General features: G+C 44.3%; 1 protein-coding gene across 2 annotated transcripts in view; it reads left to right on the top strand.

Moving 5' to 3' along the window:
- LOC137437741 (centrin-2) overlaps window positions 1–14,904 on the top strand; it is a 28,690-nt gene extending 13,786 nt beyond the window's left edge. For both annotated transcript variants that reach the window (XM_078766205.1, XM_068132319.2), the window contains exons 2-5: window positions 3,042–3,194; window positions 7,098–7,226; window positions 7,415–7,552; window positions 14,248–14,904. In XM_078766205.1, coding sequence (XP_078622331.1) covers window positions 3,099–3,194; window positions 7,098–7,226; window positions 7,415–7,552; window positions 14,248–14,337 — 453 coding nt within the window. In that variant the 5' untranslated portion in view covers window positions 3,042–3,098 and the 3' untranslated portion in view covers window positions 14,338–14,904. The remainder of the gene's footprint in view (window positions 1–3,041; window positions 3,195–7,097; window positions 7,227–7,414; window positions 7,553–14,247) is intronic.
- The last annotated feature ends 7,679 nt before the right edge of the window (window positions 14,905–22,583 follow it).

Raw genomic sequence — 22,583 nt, 5'->3', positions numbered from 1 at the left:
GATCACCAAGTGGTTTAAGCATTCGAGCAAGCATTCCATTCAAAACCGTTAAGGAATGGCTGGCTTGGCAAGCGCTAGCTAGCTGCTTGGTAAATGAGCACACCCCGGGCTTCCTCCCTTTCAGTTTCGTGTTAAACAGCAGGAGCGAGTTTCAAAAGTTCATTACCAAAAACGCCATGGTAGGCGGTAGCGGCAGGAAGGGTCATGTTATTAACCCAACCCTTGTGGGGTATATAAAGTACCGTAGATCTTCGCTTGGTTCTGCATGTAAAACTTACCTCACGGATGTCGGGATTCCTCCAAATTTCTTCATTTAGTGTTATAAAGAGCATTAGCGACTGTTAAAAAGGCGAATCAAACGGGTTTGTGGTTTATAATATTTTTACTTCTGGTAGAGGCCGTTGGGCCGTTACTCCCACGGAAACGCCATGATAAGCTATTGACAAATGTTGACACGACGTTTGTTCAAGGAGGAAAAACACCTTGGGTAAGTGGGATATTATTGCTATTCATATTGTTTTGTAATAACATTAATATTATGCTATTATCGTTGGTTTTGTTATTAGAAGCAGCCTTGGAAAAACACCACGATAAAGCTAACTTAATATGGATATACAACTCAACACGCAACCCCATTGACCCCATTTTCTGCATCTCTCCTTGTTAACCCCCTTGCCCGCATTTCTTCTTCCACCATCTTTAGCCAAGTCTTTCTCGGTCTTCCCCGTCCTCTACTTCCTTCTACATTAACTTCCATCACTCTTCTCAACCAGTCACTTTCATCCTTCCTCAACACATGACCAAACCATCTCAACCTGTTCCTCTTCACAGCATCAATCACAGGCTCTATTCCCATCATTTTTCGCAATTCATCATTTGTCTTCCTCTCTCTCAACGATACTCCGCACATCCATCGAACCATTCGCATTTCCACCCTTTCCAGCCTTCGTTGCTGCTTTACGTTCATTACCCATGTCTCGCTCCCATAAATCATAACACTTCTCACACATGCAGCATACACCTTTCCCTTCAGCTTCAGCGACACTCCTCCTCATCAGCACGCCACTCAGTTCCCGAAACTTCTTCCATGCACATCTCACTCGAGCAACCGTTGCCGAGTCTGATCCACCTTCTCCATTCAGCATGTCTCCGAGGTAGCAAAATGTTTTCACACCTTCCAGCTTCACGCCGTCTCCAAGATCCAACTCAACATTTCCTCCATCTGCAGCTCCCTCTGTGTACACCTTACATTTGAATGTAGCTGCCACACTGGTAAATGACCCTCTCAGACCACTACATTTTTGATGAACCCACTCAGCGCACATTGTACATTGAATGGAGTTCACTTTGACACCCTTCCTGCACACAGCACACGGCCACTTCCCAGTTCTTTCCACCTCACCACATGCTTTACCACTTGCCATCACCTTCGGCTTTCCGATATTCACCTTCAGACCTTTTGTCTCCATACATTCCTTCCACTTGTTCATCTTTTCCTTCAGTCCATCCATACTTTCCGCAATCAACACCAGATCATCTGCATACAACAACTCCCACGGTAAACCCTCCTTTACGTTCTGAGCCAGCACCTCCATCACAGCTACAAATAGTAGTGGACTTAGTACCGACCCCTGATGCACTCCCACCTTCACCTCAAACTCACCACTGTTCCCGTCCTTCGTCCTTACAGCTGTGCGCGCTCTTTTGTACATTGCCATCACTACTCTGATCAACCATTCCTCCACTCCGAACTTCCTCAATGCCCATGTCAATACTTTGCGTGGAACCCGATCAAATGCTTTCTCCAGATCAACAAACCCAAAAAACAACTTCTTCCTCTTATCCATGTACTTCTCCTGCAACTGCCTCACAATGAAAAGCGCATCTGGCGTTCCTCTTCCTGGCATAAATCCAAACTGCATTTCGTCGACCTTCACTTTCTTCCTTATCCTCCTCTCCAACACCCTTTCCAATACCTTCATTCCATGCTCCAATAACTTTATCGCTCGGTACGAGCCACACTCCAGAGGGTCACCTTTCCCCTTGTATAGAGGGACGAGGGTACTCAGTTCCCAAGCCACTGGAATGCGGCCTTCTTTCACCACCAGATTACAGATCTCTGTCATTCTCTTCACACCCCAACTTCCTGCTGCCTTCAACATATCTCCCACAACTCCCGTCGGCCCTCCCGCTTTTCCACTCTTCATTGCTTTTATCGCTTCCTCAACTTCCTTCTCAGTTATCTTCTCTGCCGGTCCTAAAACTGGGTTACTCTCTATGTTGCCATCCCATTCATTCTCTGTATTCAACAGCATTTCCATATATCTTTTCCATCTTCCTTTAATTCCATCTGGGTAGACAACGATTTGTCCCACTTCATCCTTCAAGCAACTCACCCCCATCACATCACACCTCTCTTTTGCTATGTGCTTTGCAATCCTGAATACTGCTTTCTGACCCTCTTCCGAATCCAAGCGTTCTCCGAACATTTTCCTACATGCCTCCTGTGCCTTTGCTACCTCTTTCTTTGCAGCCTTCCTGGCTGCCTTATAACTTTCATGCTCTGCTGTTTCTGCTCCCGTACCCTTCGCCTTCTGCCACTCCTTGAACTTCTTCCTCTTCTCGTCAATCCTCTTTCCAACTTCAACATCCCACCACCATGTTTCCGAGTGCATCGGTGGTCCTTTTGTCCATCCACATACCTCACCAACGGCTCCCAACAGACTAGCTTTCATTGACATCCAACCACTTTCAAGCTCAAAGGGGGGGGGGGGGGGGGCAAATGAATGCGCTAAAACCTTCATTGTGTAACCCTTAGTCATCCTGTCAAGTTTGGTGGATAAGTAACGACCGATGTATCATGGTCAAAAATCGACAGACAGACAGACGCCAAATTGCGTATTTTAGTATGATAGACATATCACATGTGACATTGAAGTTATTGTTTGACTAGCTTGATGAACTTGTAATTTCATGTTTATTCAAATTCAGCTCGCTTGAGATCAGTTGCATCTTTGTGTTTTTTTGTTTTTTTTTCACAGGCAACCCCGGCTTTTCGAAAGGCAACAGGTGGGCCACGTAAAAAAGCTTTGCCTAAAATGGAGCTCACTGAAGAACAAAGGCAGGAAATAAAGGAGGCTTTTGACTTGTTTGATTCTGACAGCTCTGGTACCATTGATGTGAAAGAACTCAAGGTGACCTGCAGGTGGAAATAACTGAAGCATTGTATTGTTTCTAAAACACTGAAATAGAATATTTTTACTTTTTTAAACTCCAACGTACATGACATATCCCTTTTTAGTAGTGCTGGTTGGGGGGGGGGGGGGGGAGGGGGGGGGGGTCCAGGACAAGGTTTGGAATAACTAAATTTCATAAAAGATTGCAGGACAGATGACCGGCCAGTTTAACCATTTATTGATCCATTAATGGCTGATGGAAGCTGCTTTCTGGAAACCAAAATGCTTTATAATCCTTATCAACTGACACTTGGAGCCAGTGATTTTCCATTTCAAAAAAGTGTCTTTTCTGTGAACGAAAACCTAAATTCCGTTTTGTATTATCGATTCAAAAAGAAGCATTTATTTGTACATTTGCCTTGGGAAAATACATTTTTTTGTGTGTGCGATTCTTCACAGACTTGATTCCCACTGCGTAATTTCGACAAATAGTAAAAAAAAAAAAAAAAAATAAAAAAAAAAATACAACATTTGATGGTCAAGGAATACTGTCTGCAGTGTCTGGACCCGGTATTGCTGGTGTGTATCCCCCCCCCCCCCACCCCCACCCCACCGTGATTGAATGGGATTCTGTGCTCATGGCACCTAAGGTTGTTACCTCCACCACCGAAGGTGGATGGAGGTTGGGTTTTCACCCCTGTCTGTCTGTCTGTTTTTGTGAGCAGGACATCTCAAAACATTTTGGACGGATTTGGGTGAAACTTGGTGGATAGATTGAATGTGTGACTAGTATGAATCAATTAGATTTTGGTGAAGATCAGAATATGGATCCTGATATGCGAATTGTTTTTTTAACTTCAAGTGATTCTTCACCATTGAGTGACAGAACCAAAAACGATATAAAGCATGATATTTCAAAAGTCTTACAGGTAATTCAAATATTTCTAAAATGCCACTTGCTTTGCTGGGAGATCGTGCCCTCAATGCTGCATTCAGATTACTGCCGAGCAGAACTGGCTGAATTACCTGAGCTAATTAGTTGGGGGTAAAAACCTCCCAGGCTAGCAATAAATGCTGACTACATTAGACCAATGAAGGAAAACACCATGACGGGCAGATTGGAAGAACAAACCAAGGGTTTAGTTACAAGGTGGGGGAGCGAGAAAAGGTATGTGGTGCATTCAAGACAATAAGGTTTTAGTCACGAAATACAGCAGGGCAAAGACATTGATACAGTTGGGGCAAAGGCAAACAGACAAAGAGCAGAGTTGTTGTTGTTGTTGTTGTTGTTGTTGTTGTTGTTGTATAGCCCTGAACAGTTCTCTCCAACAAGACAGCGGCACAGGAACAGCTGATCGATCTCCTAGGAGTGACCCAGAGATCTCCTAGGACATCCAGGATGATGAATCCCCGCCTTCACAAAGTCAGGGCCACACCAGAGGGGGAGAGTTGGAGTGAGAGACAGACACAGGGCCAATCCATGGGGACCGATTGGCACTCTGACCATGGCCACGCTGCCCTGACAAATCTGGGCAGCAGGGAAGAATGGGGAAGATTTGGCCCCCGACCTGCGTTGGAGAGGGGAGGGGGGGGGGGGGGTACAACTACTGTAAAAAGACGTCCCCGATAGTTATAGGGACAGGGTTGAAAGGGGAGGTGGGGGACCTTGTTAATATAAAAACTCCACCATTTTGAATCCATAATATTGTCCTGCGCTCCTAGCAATGATGCAAACAGAAACGCAGGCTGCATATATATTTAAAAAATAACCACCTTTAGAGGCCATTTTTCCCCGCAAAGCGGGGGTTGGCCTTTTTCGGGGACCGTGGTTGTTGTTGTTTTTTGGTCCCCTTTTTTGGCATATGGCATATATGCCATATGGCAGCTGCATATGGCATATAATAATATGTGTGTGTTTTGGTTGCTATCTCCACATGTGGGTGGGTTTCAAGAGATGGAGAGGAGACCTACTAGGCCTCAAAGTATCCACATCCATGTGTGCATATGCGTGTGTATGTATATATATATATATGGTGGGAGGGTGTGTAGGGGAAATGCTGCAGATGGTGTTACCGTCCTGTAGGGGGAGGGGTGGGTTGTGGAATGCTGAAGATGCACTAACCCTCTTTTTTTGGAGGGGACGCTAATGATCGCCTTACCCTTCTATTGTGGTGGCAAATGCTACAGATGGCCTTGCTGTTCTGTTGGGGGTAGGGAAGGGGTGGAATGCTAATGATGGACTTACCCTCCTGTTTGGAGGATGCATGTTGAAGTTACAATGCTCTCAAACATACCAATATGGAATGTTGTGGCAAATTTGTTGACAAATTGCTCCCCTCAATGCTAATCTTCTGCAGGGAGAGTCTTATTTATTGAACTATATTATTTATTGCAAATGGTTCATTGGACGTAATCCATAAGCTTGTATTTACTGTAATCCTCTGTGTTGTGTTGAGTTCTGCGCACCCATCATTTTGATGGGCCTTTCCCCTCGTATAATTACAAACAGGCGAAAACAGCCTTCCTTGTGCTTTGGATTGCAAATGACCTGCATTGAAAAAAAACTTTTGTAATTACACTTTGGGAACTAAATCAGTATTCAAACGTACACACAAAATGTGACAATTTAATGACATTTTATTTGTAGTTCGGCCTAATCTTGACTTCTTTTTTTTCCTGCAATTTAGTACATTCCATGTGCCCGAGGCATTATGGTTTAGGGTTGTCTGTCCATATGTATAATGATTTAAAGATAAACGGATTAGATTATGGGGTCAAAGGTAAGACGTCCCGTTAGGTAAAATCTTTGATACCGAGCTAACTTGCGAACCAATGATTGGATTGGACTATTATGGTCGAGTTGTATTAATGATGTCATAATGTGGGCGGAGGCATATCCGTCGAAGAGTGCCGTTCTAGTTTTTTTTTTTTTTTTTTGGTTTTTTTGTATACTGAATCGAGGCTCGTGAAAGAGCTAACATTTACTTCACAAACAAATCAACCAGACAAACAAAATATATAAAAAGAGGGAGCGGAAGACAAGAGAAGGGGAAGCACACAAACACTTGAGAGCACACAACATTTGAGAGCAGGGAGATGTGTGGGAGGGAGAGGGCTTGGGGGGAGGAGGCGTGCTAGAACTAGTGGACACTGCTAGAACTTCCAAGAAAGAAAGAAGTCGGATTTCAAAAAAAGTGAACCTTGAGTGAATTAACAGGGGTAGAAAAGATCAAGGTTTTGGATGGGGGAAGATAAGAGATGGTGGTGAACAGATGTTTTAAAGACCTGGAGAGAGGAGAGGGATTGAAGAGAGTGAGGGAGTTTGTTCCAGATGCGGGAGAAAAGAGAAGTGAAAGAGTGAAGGTGGGCAGAGAGTCTTGATTTTGGAAGTTTCACCATAAGAGGGTTGCTGGCAGATCTTGTGCGACCTGTAGGAATATTTGGGGGACAGAGCACAGACAGCGCTGGGGGAGATAGGCCGGAGAGGAGTCGGTAGAAGACAGAAAGTCCATCAACCTGCCTGCGGTGAGTGAGTGAGAGGCCCTTGGAGTTAGCTTCATCGCGGGAGATTCCAATGATTCTGAATGATACAGAATTTACACAAGATACCAGTATTTACAAGGACTTTTAACAGACAGTCATTGCGAAGGTTCGGTGAATGTGACAAACATTAATCGACAGTTCTTTGTAGATTTATTTAATGTTTTGAGAAGGTTTGCTCTGTGCAAAAACTTGGCACGCTAATGAATGCTGTGATGTCTCCTGTTTTGAAGTTTTCCCTAAACAGGTTATGACTGATAAATGTCTCTTGTTTTGTTTCTGTACATTCAGTAAAACTTGACACGTTGCAAGTGTATCTGGTGTGTGCACCATCACAAGTTGTGCACATATCACAATATCGATCTGTGTTTTGTACTTCAGGTGGCAATGAGAGCCCTGGGTTTTGAGCCAAAGAAGGAGGAGATCAAGAAGATGATCACCGAGTTTGATAAGGACGGCTCTGGGAAAATAAACTTCAATGATTTTGTTGCAATGATGACTCAGAAAATGGTAGGCACTAGTGTGCTGTCTCATTATTTTGTTTTCCAATTTACTACAACGCCTTCTTGCATAGGTAATTTTAAAACTACTTTTATAGTCAGGCTTTGAATTTCCATTGGAAAGCAATGGATATGGTCTGCTACTGTCAAAGGAAGCAGTCAGATGAACGCGAATTATTTCACTTTATTTTCCAACAGACTGAAAAGGATTCCCGTGAGGAAATCCTGAAAGCTTTCCGATTATTTGACGATGATTCGACGGGGAAAATTTCCTTCAAGAATCTCAAGCGCGTGGCCAAGGAATTGGGGGAGAACTTGACAGATGAAGAACTTCAGGTATTCCCACCACACAATTCCCATCACACAGTATTCCCGTTCCCACCCATGGAGCCAATCAAGTTCTCCAAAATTTCCTTTTGTCCGACTGTACTAGCAAGCATGTGGATCCGCCTCCTCCAGTGATCTTTACTACACTACTACCCTTGGCAACGACAGCACCGCCGCTCTACCATGCAAGGGCGATCGGGTAAGTTGAGCAGCTGAAACGCCAACATGGCCCACGAGTGTCCATAAGGGCACGACCCACCATCCATCCTTCGGCCCCCTGTGAGGAACACGGCTCCACCAGCCCCAGCTGGCCAATGTGGTGAGCACCTGCTGCCAACTCCGCCATTCCCAAGGCCTCGGACCTGGGTGGCATGGTTGCAGTGCGTGGCATCCACATCACGTCCCCTGCACCTCTCCCATCCCCCAGTCCACCCACATGCAGCCCCCAGTGCCCACCCACACTTGACCACGCCCAAGGTCCTGTTGACAGACATGCTCCCCCAGGACACTCAATCCCAGAAGACCCGGTCCACACACCTCGGCCACCCATAACACCACGTTGACCCCCAGACCGCCCAACTCCATCCCTACAACCCTGTGTCCAAATATTGGCGCAGTCACCCCCACAGCCAGTTGAAGGCTGTGTCCTCCTACTCTATCCATTTTTGTCCCAGCCTCCAACACTTTGGTCTAACATACCTGGATCAATAATAGTATCACTGGTTTCAGTGTCCACCTGGCCTCACAAAATTCACCCTTAAATTTCCATCTAACCCTCAGATTACCTGTGCCAATTTTTACACAATTCACTATTTTCACCAAAGAAGGGCGCTTCTCCATAAACTTGCCAGCAGAGCATGGCCCTGTATGCTCGGCTTGTACCAAATTCCCAATCAATCAATCCCATGGCTCTTCCCAAGCCGAGAGTCCACAAATCACAACCGATCATCTGTGGAAGATCATTCTCACACCATCACATTCCACATATGCTCCAATGGTTGTCCGGTGGGCTATATCATACCTGTCCATGCGGTTTGACCCATGTCCATAGACCAGCACAGCATGGCAGGTCACCACATGCTGGCTGTCCCAGAGTCTCAGGGAGAGGCTTTCAGGCCGCATGCCCGGGCGGTCATCACATCAGGCTCTTGTTGGCCATCCGTGGTGCTGCCACCAAAGCATGCCCTACAACACCTTTCCCTAGTGGTCCTAATAATACACCATACCAGGTGCCTGTGAGAAACCACCTTGGACCCCCGGAGGTCTTAACCCCCACCAGAGCACAATACCCTATATAATCGTACCTGGCCCTAAGGTATTTCATTGCCTACCCCCCATACACGTAACAGTATGATGGCAAGAAGTAGTCTGTCGGAAAGCCGATATTTTGCGCTATAATTCGAGAAATGTCTTCTTTTTTTTTTTTTTTTGGAGGGGTGGAGGGGGTGTATACAAAGTCAAGACTCGTGGAGGATCTGTTTGTGAGTTTTATTGTTGTGTATTCCTGAAATGCTGGACTGTTTTTTTTTTTTTTATAGTCTCAGTTCAGATTGGGGGGAGGACCTCAAATTATTTCTATGTAAATTTAACTTACAGTATGTCATAATGTGGCACACTATGGGAGGGGGTAGTCATACTAAAATACGCCATTTTTAGGGGAATTATCCCATCCATAAGGACAAAACCAGGTCTTGTCATATGGCCTCAAATGTGGCTTGCCAAGACACGAGGGTCTCTCAGAATGGACCGAATGAGGAGGCCGCTAAATTTGGAAGGAGGACATGCTAGCCACACCTCCGTAAGGGTGGAGGGGGAATGGGGGGTTAACGTTAATGAATTGTAATCTGAGTTTTTGGCACGTGCTGAGTATCCTCTAATTTACCCATGTCTGGGGCGACATCCCATTAGCCCAAACACCACAGAAATTGTAAAAGCCACACATTTATTTAAAAAAGACACTGAATGAAAACGCGATTGATATGAAAAGAACACAAGGAATCCTAACCGGCAAAAAACAATGTGCTAATTCTCAAACACACCTACGTTCCCTAATTAACATAAGGGTGCATGGAAGAAACGAAAAATAGAGATAGAGATCCCCCGTGTGTGAAACAGGCCTTACAGGAAGCTCCAAATTCACGTCCTGTTCCTTTGATCAGTGAGACTTTTCACTGGCTGGCTGGTGGGCCTTGCCGAGGGGAATAGTCTCACTGTCCCTGCTACAATGCCTCGCATGGCTCTCCTCGATGAATCTGCAAGCCAAAGACTTGCACTTCAACTGATCACCCCCTTTTATATGCTCTGTGTCATGCCTCATCCTTATTTCTAAGGCCCAATCAGTGCTTAGCTAGGCACTGATTAGGCCTTAGCAATAACCAGGCCTCTTGGCTTGGAGACCCCATGTTCTCTACCCATGCCTTGATCTTCCCACTTGATATCACGGCTCGGCCTACTGGCTGCACCCAAAACAGATATTCTTGAATAAAAAGTGAAATTACATTCTGGGAGAGGGAGGGGAGATGGAGGCATTTGCATTATAGACACGCAATCTCTGATGATTCCAATTGGGGTATAGAAATACACCGACCTGGTGTTGGGCTAGCGGTTAGGGTGCCAGCTTAGGATCCAAGGATCCTGGGTTCGAATCCCGGTCGATCGCTGAATTAACGCCAGGGGGGTTGACTCAGCCTGTCATCCTTCCGAGGTCGGCAAATTGAGTACCAGTTCACTGGTAATTCCCTGTGTGTCGTAAAAAGGCGACAAACAGGGTTGGCGGCAGGAAGGGCATCCGGCCGTAAAACATTGCTTCAAAAAGGGGACCAAAAAAACAACAACAACCACGGTCCCCGAAAAAGGCCAACCCCCGCTTTGCGGGGAAAAATGGCCTCTAAAGGTTTTTTTTTTTTTTTTTAATCTGGACACGTAATTATAAGGACTATCTAGCTATCATTAATCCCTTAATCCCCAATGGGATGGCATAATGCAGCACCCTGTGAGAGAGGATGGTCATTCTACAATGCGTACATATTGGGGGAATTATCCCGTCCGTTAGGATTGGTTCTTTGCTAGTTATGAAAATTTATGCAGGACTTGTCAATGCGTGGTGATGGAATTGGCTTGACAAGGTAGTGGGCAAAACAGCACTCCATCTAGTCTTAGAAAAAAATGTCAAAGCCTGCTTTTGCTTTCTGCAAAGTGTGTGCCAAAGTTGTATCTCCAATGCTTTTTAAAATCTATATTTTGGTTAAAAATTCATTAGAATGCAGGAAAATTATTGCCTATATTCTAATATTTTCCAGAGCAGCATACATGGACCCTTTTGGGGTTCCATGGCAGCACTTTCTTCTGAAAAATCTTCCTATTGCTTTGGAAATTAGTCTGGTTTCCCTGGTATAGGAAAGAAGCTCAAAAATACATTGTAAAATTGTAACAATGCATATGAACAACAACGTTGAGAATAAATATAGAAAGATTGACAAAAGAACATGCACAGTTGGGAGATAAAATACAACAACATGTACAGGTACATTTAAAGTACACCGCCCCCATGCCAAATAATTAAATATTCTCCAGCGCGGCATTGCCGGGGTGCCTCCGGCGCCCGGCAATACCGCCGTGCAGCTCAGAGACTGTATTTGGAGGGAGAGGTGTGCAATAATTGATTGATTAATTGCATAATTAAAATCAATAAAAGATTATCATAAAATATTTTCTTAATCAATTGGCTAATAGCATAACTAAACCACTGTACTGGTGCTTCTTCCGAAGATGTATCTTTTAGAAATGTAATTAAATAAGTCATTAATAAAAAATTAAATAATAATTGATTAATCAATAAATAATTTATCGATTAAATCAAAAATATCCTTTATAGCCACATCACTTGGTCACTGTTGTGTCCAAATATTAGCTTCCTAGCTCAAAAGGTGCCTGAGATATTGCCCAGATGAGAAAGAAAATAAATAAATGGTTAATAATGAAAAGAAATAAATAATAATCATAAAAAATTAAATAGTTAATCAATTTGCTAATAGAAGACATAAACCACCACCATTTCATCCGAATCTAACTTAAAAAAATTAATTAAGCCATTCATCAAATAATTAATTAATTAATCAATAAATCAAAAATACTCTTTACAGCCAAATCTTCTTTTTTTTTTTTTTTTTTAAATACAAGATCGAGGCTCGTGAAAGAGCTAACATTAATCACACAGAAAGACAAACCGACACATAAAACATATAACATGGGGAGCGGTAGACAAGATGGGGAGAGAGGGGGAAGGACACAAACACAACATTTGAGAGCAGGGACGTTGAGAGATCTGTGCGAGGGAGAGGGCTTTGGGGGGAGGGGGCATGGGAGGGGGCGGGGGGGGGGGAGGGAGAGGTATAAAACATATGGATACTGCAAGGACTTCCAGGAAAGAAGTTGGAATTTCAAACAAAGTGGATCTGGGGTGAATTAGTGGAGGTAGAAAAGATCAAGGTTTTGGATGGGGGAAGATAAGAGATGGTGGTGAACAGCTGTTTTAAAGACCTGGAGGGAGGAGTGGGATTGAAGGGAGTGTGGGAGTTTGTTCCAGAGGCGGGGGAAAAGAGGAATGAAAGAGTGAAGGTGAGCAGAGAGCCTAGATTTCGGCAGTTTAACTATCAGAGGGTTGCTGGCAGATCTTGTGTGACCTGTAGGAATATTTGGGGGACAAAGCACAGAGAGAGCTGGGGGAGCAAGGCCGGAGATGAGTCTGTAGAAGACAGAAAGACCTCCTACCTACCTGCGGTGAGTGAGTGAAAGGCCCTCGGAGATAGCTTCATCACGGGAGATTCCAATGATTCTGAAAGCTTTGGTTTCAACAGCGTGAATCCCAGCTAGGTGTGAGGCAGGAGCACCGGCCCATAGGGGAGAACAGTATTCCATTGAGCTGCGGATGAAAGCCTTGTATGTGGTGAGGAGCTCAGGTGTGCCAAGGAAGGACTTCGCACGACGGAGGATGCCCAGTCGACGACTGGCTTTGGAGGCCAGCTTGGAAATGTGGTTTTTCCCAAGAAAGATCATGGCAGATAGTGAGACCCAAAAGCTTGAGCGACAGAACTTCTTGGAGAGGATGGTTGAGAAAGTAGATGGGAGGGTTGTCCAGTCGGTCTTTTTGGAGAGACATAGTAAGAGTGTGAGATTTGTCAGGATTGAAAGACATGTTCCTCTTGTTTGACCTGTCTGTGATTTTGTCCAGGTCTTCAGAGAGTGAGGAGGCTGCAGCCTGCCGATCTGAGGGAAGAGGAATGGAGCGGCAGAGAGTGGAGTCATCAGCAAAGAGATAGAGAGGATTTTCCAGAGAGTCGGAGAGATCATTGATAAAGACCAGAAAAAACACAGGGCCCAGAACACTGCCTTGGGAAACTCCAGCCTGAACAGGACGGGGAGATGAGAGAAATCCATTCAGGGCCACACGTTGACTCCGACCAGAGAGGAAGTCCGCAAGCCATGTGTGGAGATTTCCATGGATACCATAGGAGGAGAGTTTGGTGAGCAGAGCTGGGTGCCAGACCATATCGAAGGCACGTGATATGTCAAGGGAGACAGCTCTGATTTCCTGTTTGGCATTGAGGACCTCCATCCATTGTTGAGACAGCAGAAGCAGCATGCCCAGAGTAGAATGACCTGGTCTGAATCCAAATTGATGATCGGAGATCAAGCCATTGGAGAAGAGGAAGAATTTGATATCCGAAGCAATGATGGATTCCATGACTTTGCTGATAATTGGGAGCAGGCTGATTGGTCTGAAGTTGCAAGGATCTGTTTTAGCACTTGGTCATTGTCATGTCCAAATATCAGCTTCCTATCTCAAAAGGTGCCTGAGATATTGCCCAGATGAGAAAGAAAATAAATAAATAATTAAAAATCATTAAAAAAATAAAATAAATAATAAATTGGCTAATAGAACACATAAACCACCACCATTTCATCCGAATCTAACTTAAAATAATTTTTTTTTAGTCCTTAATCGAATAATTTAATAATTAATCGATTAATTGATTAATCAATAAATCTAAAATAGCCTTTACAGCCAAATCACTTGGTCATTGGCATGTCCAAATATCAGCTTCCTTACTCAAAAGGTGCCTGAGATAATGCCCAGAAGAGAAAGGAAATATATAAGTACTTCATTAATCGATAATAATTAAATAACTAATCAATTAATTGATTAATCAAAAAACAAAAAATACTGTTTTTGACAAAGTACTTGCTCACTCTTGTGCCGAAATTTCAGCTTCCTAGCTCAAAGGATGGCTGAGATATCGCCCGGACAACCAAGAAAACAAGAAAACAAACAAGAAAACAACCAGAGTGAAAACTGAGTACGTACTTCCTTTCGGCACGCGTCATTGCCGAGCCCCCTTCGGTGCCCGGCAATGACGTTATGCAGCGCCTGGAGATGGCATAGGAAAGGAGCGGTGTACAATGAGAGATGAAATCTGGGGCAGTAAAAACACACCATATGTAGTGATTGAATGATAAAAAGGAAAAAGATCTTTGCCGAAACCTTATTGTCCAAGCTTGAAATATTCTCAAGTTCTCCTTTTTGTGGTCACTCTTGTTTACTTTTACGTGCCTTTTCCAGCAAGCATGCATCCAGCCACTCACATTGGAATTCTCATGTCTTCTTCCAAATCTTTCACATTTCAAAGTTCTATCCCGTTCCACAGGAGATGATTGATGAAGCCGATCGTGATGGCGATGGTGAAGTTAATGAGGAGGAGTTCTTGAGAATAATGAAGAAGACAAGTTTGTATTGAGCCAAGCTGCATCTTGGCATTTTGGTCCAACTTTCTCTGCATCCTCCATTTGGGGTCGGCAGCTCTTCAATTTTACAATGGCTAGCTTTTCATTGTTGTGCATTGTTTAAAATCCCTGACGATTTGTTCTCTTTTGAAGGTTGTAAACATTAGCTGTGCCCAAACTTAATTTCCGTGTGTTTGAGGAACATGGTGGAAGTTTGATGTGCTTTTTGTTTCTGGTTTGATGTCTCTTTCCTGTTCTCTCTCTCTTTCCTTCTCTTTCCTTCTCTCTCTCTCTATTGGTCAATGTAAACTTTTTTGTGATTCATGGAGTTCTATAAATGTTGTTGTATAAAGCAGATGTATATTTAAGACTTTTTTTTTGGTGTTGTTGCTGTTAAAGGAAAAAATAATTCATCAAATTAATTAAAAAGGTTTAAAACATTTGAAAGAAGCATCTTCAAAACAAAGTTTTATCAAACCGTTTAGGCCAAGGAATCGGTGTTTTAAACCATGACACAGTGTATCATGTAACTGATGGTTCCATTCTATCATTGCGTAAATAAACACAACACCTTATTGCCATTGGGATGCTGTGTAAGTGAAAATTTAACTAAACAATGGGTCCAGAGAGCACTTTGACAATGGGTTCAGAGAATGCTTGCATGTCATGATCGATTATACACGAGAAAGGAACACTTTGACAGAGTATTTCAATCGTTTTATAACATGACATACGGAAGTGGCCAGACGGAACCCAAACAGTTCAATCTTAGTTTCATCAGACCACAGAATCTTGTTTCTCAGTCTGAGAGTCCTTTCGGTGCTTTTTTGCAAACTCCAAGCGGGCTTTCATGTGTCTTTCACTGAAGAGAGGGTTCCGTCTGGCCACTCTGCCATAAAGCCCAGATCGGTGGAGTGTAGCAGTGATGGTTGTCCTGGAAGTTTCTCCCATCTCCACACAGGATCTCTGGAGCTCAGCCAGAGTGATCATCGGGTTCTTGGTCACCTCTATTACCAAGGCCCTTCTCCCACGATTGCTCAGTTTGGCCAGGCGGCCAGCTCCAGGAAGAGTCCTGGTTGTTCCAAACTTCTTCCATTTAAGAACTATGGAGGCCACTGTGCTCTTGGGAACCTTCAATGCAGCAGAATTTTTTTTGTAGGTTTCCCCAGATCTATGCCTCGACACAATCCTGTCTCTGAGCTCTGCAGGCAGTTCCTTCGACCTCATGGCTTGGTTTTTGCTCTGATATGCATTGTCAGCTGTGAGACTTTATATAGACAGGTGTGTGCCTTTCCAAATCATGTCCAATCAATTGAATTTACCACAGGTGGACTCAAATCAAGGTGTAGAAACATCTCAAAGATGATCAAGAGAAATGGGAGGCAGCTGAGCTAAATTTCAAGTGTCATAGCAAAGGGTATGAATACTTATTTCAATGTGATATTTCAGTTTTTTTTCTTTTTAATAAATTTGCAAAACTTTGTAAAATCCTGTTTTCTCTTTGTCATCATGGGGTATTGAGTGTAGATGAGGGAAAAAATGAATTTAAACGATTTCAGCATAAAGCTGCAACATAACAAAATGTGAAAAAAGTGAAGGGGTCTGAATACTTTCTGAATGCACTGTAAGTGGTGAGCTCTGGTTGAATGTGAGACGTGCTGGAAGCAACTTTCTCACAGAACCACTTGTGTCACAGAGTCTACCTTTTCACTGAGTTTCCCAAAGTAGAGCATCCAAGGCTTTCTCTCCTGCAACTACACCATCAGTAGGAGCTGACTGTGCATCAAACATCTTGGCTTGCTCATGGAAGTGATCGCTTGGCTTGAATTTATTGAGGTTAAGCTCCTTTCCCAATCCCATAGAAGCAAGATGTGTCACATCTAAGGACAGCATGGAGTAAGAGGATGTGTTTGGACATGTCTGGACCAAGCTGTTCCTTGACCTCCTTGGTGCTCCAGATGTGAGGGTTCTTTGTGTTCTTCTTGGAGGACATGTTTGTACAAGTTAGGCCCAAGCTGTTCCTTTACCACCATTATGTTCCAGATGTGAGGGTTCTTTATGTTCCTCTTAGAGGACATGTTTGTACAAGTTCAGGCCAAGTTGTTCCTTGACCACCTTGATGTTCCAGATGTGAGGGTTCTTTATGTTCTTCTTCGAGGACATGTTTGTACAAGTTCGGGCCAAGCTGTTCCTTGACCACCTTTATGTTCCAGATGTGAGGGTTCTTTGTATTCTTCTTTGAGGATGTGTTTGCACATGTCCAGACCAAGCTGTTCCTTCACCACCTTTATGTTCCAGATGTGAGGGTTATTTGTGTTCTTCTTAGAGGATGTGTTTGCACATGTCCAGACCAAGCTGTTCCTTCACCACCTTTATGTTCCAGATGTGAGGGTTCTTTGTATTCTTCTTAGAGGATGTGTTTGCACATGTTCAGACCAAGCTGTTTCTTGACCACCTTTATGTTCCAGATGTGAGGGTTCTTTGTGTTCTTCTTGGAGGATGTTTGCACATGTCCAGACCAAGCTGTTCATTGACCACCTTGATGTTTCAGATGTGAGGGTTCTTTGTGTTCTTAGAGGATGTATTAGTACAAGTTCAGACCAAGCTGTTCCTTGACCACCGTGATGTTCCTGATGCTAAGGTTATTTGTGGTCTTCTTAGGCTCTGGACGGAATTGAACAGGTTATGACACTCTAAGCTTGCATGGTAGCGCAGATCAGCACACTGTTAGTGACCGTCGCTGACCTTAGTGACAGCCTTCTGCACAACGAGGAGATCGGAATCTCCTGAAGTATGGTGTGTCTGACAGCTCCTTCATTTGGTCTCCCCCAACAACAAACAACAACCACAGGCATTTTAAGGCCATTTTCCCTGCTAGAGCGGGGGTTAGCCTTGTGGTCCCCATGACAATCTTCTCCATTTTGCCCTATTTTCTGCATCTCCCCTTGTTAACCCCCTTGCCCGCATTTCTTCTTCCACCACCTTTAGCCAAGTCTTTCTCGGTCTTCCCCGTCCTCTACTTCCTTCTACATTCATTTCCATCACTTCTCAACCAGTCACTTTCATCCTTCCTCAACACATGACCAAACCATCTCAACCTGTTCCTCTTCACAGCATACATCACAGGCTTTATTCCCATCATCTTTCGCAATTCATCATTTGTCTTCCTCTCTCTCAACGATACTCCACACATCCACCGAACCATTCGCATTTCCACCCTTTCCAGCCCTCGTTGCTGCTCTACATTCATTACCCATGTCTCACTCCCATAAATCATAACACTTCCCACACATGCAGCATACACCTTTCCCTTCGGCTTCAACGACACCCCTCTCATCGTCAGCACGCCACTCAATTCCCGAAACTTCTTGAAACTTCTTCCATGCACATGCTCTCCCCCAATTAAAAAAAATAATGATTTCAGGACTTTCTCCTCGCAGGAATTCTTAAGACATTTTATATGGCATGGAGGATACCTTTCTTCATATGATTAGACTGCGAGAGCTTTTGTTGCAATTTGTTCCAGGTCAACAACAACAACAACATGCATTTTTAAAGGCCATTTTCCCTGCTAGAGTGGGGGTTAGCCTTGCGGTCCCCATGACAATCTTCTCCATTTTGCCCTATTTTCTGCATCTCTCCTTGTTATAACCCCCTTGCCCACATTTCTTCTTCCACCATCTTTAGCCAAGTCTTTCTCGGTCTTCCCCGTCTTCTACTTCCTTCTACATTCATTTCCATCACTTCTCAACCAGTCACTTTCATCCTTCCTCAACACATGACCAAACCATCTCAACCTGTTCCTCTTCACAGCATCAATCACAGGCTCTATTCCCATCATCTTTCGCAATTCATCATTTGTCTTCCTCTCTCTCAACGATACTTCGCACATCCGTCGAACCATTCGCATTTCCACCCTTTCCAACCTTCGTTGCTGCTCTACGTTCATTACCCATGTCTCGCTCCCATAAATCATAACACTTCTCACACATGCAGCATTCACCTTTCCCTTCAGCTTCAACGACACTCCCCTCATCATCAGCACGCCACTCAATTCCCGAAACTTCTTCCATGCACATCTCACTCGAGCAACCGTTGCCGAGTCTGATCCACCTTCTCCATTCAGCATGTCTCCGAGGTAGCAAAATGTTTTCACACCTTCCAGCTTCACGCCGTCTCCAAGATCCAACTCAACATTTCCTCCATCTGCAGCTCCCTCTGTGTACCTTACATTTGAATGTAGCTGCCACACTGGTTAATGACCCTCTCAGACCACTACATTTTTGATGAACCCACTCAGCACACATTGTACACTGAATGGAGTTCACTCCGACACCCTTCCTACACACAGCACAGGGCCACTTCCCAGTTCTTTCCACCTCACCACATGCTTTACCACTTGCCATCACCTTCGTCTTTCCGATATTCACCTTCAGACCTTTTGTCTCCATACATTCCTTCTACGTGTTCATCTTTTCCTTCAGTCCATCCATACTTTCCGCAATCAACACCAGATCATCTGCATACAACAACTCCCACGGTAAACCCTCCTTTACGTTCTGAGCCAGCACCTCCATCACAGCTACAAATAGTAGTGGACTTAGTACCGACCCCTGATGCACCACTCCCACCTTCACCTCAAACTCACCACTGTTCCCGTCCTTCGTCCTTACAGCTGTACGCGCTCTTTTGTACATTGCCATCACTACTCTGATCAACCATTCCTCCACTCCTAACTTCCTCAATGCCCATGTCAATACTTTGCGTGGAACCCGATCGAATGCTTTCTCCAGATCAACAAACCCAAGAAACAACTTCTTCCTCTTCTCCATGTACTTCGCCTGCAACTGCCTCACAATGAAAAGCGCGTCTGTCGTTCCTCTTCCTGGCATGAATCCAAACTGCATTTCGTCGATCTTCACTTTCTTCCTTATCCTCCTCTCCAACACCCTTTCCAATACCTTCATTCCATGCTCCAATAACTTTATCGCTCGGTACGAGCCACACTCCAGGGGGTCACCTTTCCCCTTGTATAGAGGGACGAGGGTACTCGGTTCCCAATCCACTGGAATGCGGCCTTCTTTCACCACCAGATTACAGATCTCTGTCATTCTCTTCACACCCCAACTTCCTGCTGCCTTCGACATATCTCCCACAACTCCCGTCGGCCCTCCCGCTTTTCTACCCTTCATTGCTTTTATCGCTTCCTCAACTTCCTTCTCAGTTATCTTCTCTGCCGGTCCTAAAACTGGGCTACTCTCTATGTTGCCATCCCATTCATTCTCTGTATTCAACAGCATTTCCATATATCTTTTCCATCTTCCTTGAATTCCATCTGGGTCGACAACGATTTGTCCCACTTCATCCTTCAAGCAACTCACCCCCATCACATCACACCTCTTTCGCTATCTGCTTTGCAATCCTGAATACTGCTTTCTGACCCTCTTCCGAATCCAAGCGTTCTCCGAACATTTTCCTACATGCCTCCTGCGCCTTTTGCTACCTCTTTCTTTGCAGCCTTCCTGGCTGCCTTATAACTTTCATGCTCTGCTGTTTCTGCTCCCGTACCCTTCGCCTTCTGCCACTCCTTGAACTTCTTCCTCTTCTCGTCAATCCTCTTTCCAACTTCATCATCCCACCACCATGTTTCCGAGTGCCTCGGTGGTCCTTTTGTCCATCCACATACCTCACCAACGGCTCCCAACAGACAAGCTTTCATTGACATCCAACCACTTTCAAGCTCAACCACATCATCCTCGACCCTACTCAGCCTCTCTTTTAATGCCTCCCTTAGTCACCTCTTTCAACCTCCACACCTTCATTCTCGTTTGGTACTTCACCCGCCGAGCTCTCCTCGCACCTTTCACCCTTACGTCGCAGACAACCAAGTGGTGCTGTGAAACAGCCTCTTCCCCCGGGATCACCTTTCTGTCCCGGAGGTGGCCCCTATCTCGCCTACGCACCATCAGGTAGTCAACGGTTGTCGTCGACCCACCTGACGTGTATGTAACAAGCTTATTATCCTCTTTCTGGAACTGAGTATTACAAATCAACAAATCAGCTCCATCAGCAAACTCCAAAATCCTTTCACCTTCTCCATTTCTCACATCATATCCGTAACCCCCGTGAACTCCGTCAAAACCATCCATACTCCTTCCCACATGTCCATTTATGTCTCCTCCTACCACAACAACTTCCTCATCTTTCACGTTTTCCATCAGCTTCTCTATCGCACACCAGAACTTGTCCTTCTCTTCATCGCTTCGACCAACCTGCGGAGCATATCCCGAGATGACGTTCACCAAGAGCTTTCCAATCATCATTTTCACCATCATCAACCTGTCACTCACTCTAGTCACACTCACCACACTGTCTACAAACTCCTCAGAAAACAGGACACCAACATCATTCACGCCCTCCAGGCACCCTTGCCACACAAACTTGTATTTCTGTCCCTGCCTACCCTTCACCATTCTCACACCACTTCCCTTCCATCTCGTCTCTTGCACACAACATATGTCCACTCTTCTTCTGACCAATACTTCCACCACTTCTCTTTTCCCTGTCATTGTCCCTACATTCCATGTCCCAAACCTCAGAAACCGATCTCCACTTCGGGCTGTACCCTGCCCATATGTAGTTGTAATTGTCATGGTTCTCTTTTTGAGGCAATGTTTTTATGGCCGGATGCCCTTCCTGACGCCAACCCTCTTAGTCGTCTCTTACGACACGCAGGGAAATGGTACATAATTCCAGGTCATGGTACATAATTAATACCTGTAGTAATCGGGTATATATATATGCCTGGTGTTGGTTCAACGGTTAAGGTGGCTGCCTTAAAATATCTTAGGGTCTTGAGTTTGATCTTAGGGTGCTGCAGGCCGTTGAATAACACCAGGTGGTTTGATTCAGCCTGTCATCCCACATGAGTACCAGGTTACTGGGTTAACAAGCAATTCGAGTAACTTGGGTCAGAGTGGCGACTCGTCTAGGATTGTATTCCTTAGCCAAAGAACTGTCTCGGCAGCCCCATGTGTCCCACGGCGTGATGGGAATGGTGAAGAGCATACACCAGTACAGTATACGGTTAATACGGTACAGTATATGGTTAATAGGGTATATGGCCTCCCAGCCTCATTTAACATGCATGGCTCATATTTGCCGTATTTGGCATTTCTGTTTTTTCCCAAAGGTGGATGTTGCAATGTTCCACCAAAATAACTTTACCAAACTAGAATGCCACTCAGTAGAGCGCATACTCCCGCCGTGGGTCAAGTTGTAATAGTACAATTTCACAAAAGTTTGAGGGAGTAGTTCAGTGACAAGACAAGACAACACAAGACAGACACTGCACTGATATATATTTAGAATATATAGAAGATAATGTTTTAAAAAAACAAGGCAATTTCACTTACATTTTCGGATTCAGCGTACAATTCCATATAGGTGAGTGCAGTGCCGGATTATTAAGCCTCGGCTGGCCCTAAGGCACATTTTGAAATTTTAGAGAATGGCCTGAACAATTTTAATTAGATCTCGGGCTCATGGAAATGGACCCCAGCCAAAAGATGAACTGATTCATGAACAAAATATTTAATACAAAAAAGACAAATATTTAATGTGAAAAGAAACTACTTTCAAACTAGTTTAGTCTATACAATTTGCAGTGTATGAATATATGCATGACAAAACACGCACAGATTTGGCACTTTGCTTTACAGTTTACTAGACCTTATATTGTAACCTTGCGCACGTTTACAACTGCAAACTTCAATTACGGAACTGAAGTCCAGTTCTCGGAGCAAATCTATTGACGGAGCAAATAATAAAAATTGACGAAAACTGCTTGTCCATTTTTGTGGCCCGAATTTTTGGCTGGCCCTAAGGCACATGTCTTGTCTGCCTAATGGTTAATCCGGCCTTGGGTGAGTGTATTTTGAGGCATGTGTGACTTCAAATAAAATTGTAAGCCCTTCCATCTCTTTCGCTATCTGCTTTGCAATCCTGAATACTGCTTTCTGACCCTCTTCCGAATCCAAGCGTTCTCCGAACATTTTCCTACATGCCTCCTGCGCCTTTGCTACCTCTTTCTTTAGCAAAGGCGCCTTTGCGCCTCCTGCGCCTTAAAATAAAATTGTAAGCCCTTCCATTCAAATAAAATTGTATTTCCCCAGAGATGGGGAAATTAACAAAGTTCAAAGTGCCCTAACTTTGTCAAAAATGATCGAAACGTCGTGAAGTTCGAACTTGATCTGTAACT

The sequence above is a fragment of the Myxine glutinosa genome, chromosome 12 (genome assembly GCF_964187855.1).
Source record: "Myxine glutinosa chromosome 12, kmMyxGlut1.1, whole genome shotgun sequence".
In the NCBI taxonomy this organism is placed as follows: domain Eukaryota; kingdom Metazoa; phylum Chordata; class Myxini; order Myxiniformes; family Myxinidae; genus Myxine; species Myxine glutinosa.
This window is presented reverse-complemented; position numbering and strand designations above follow the sequence as displayed.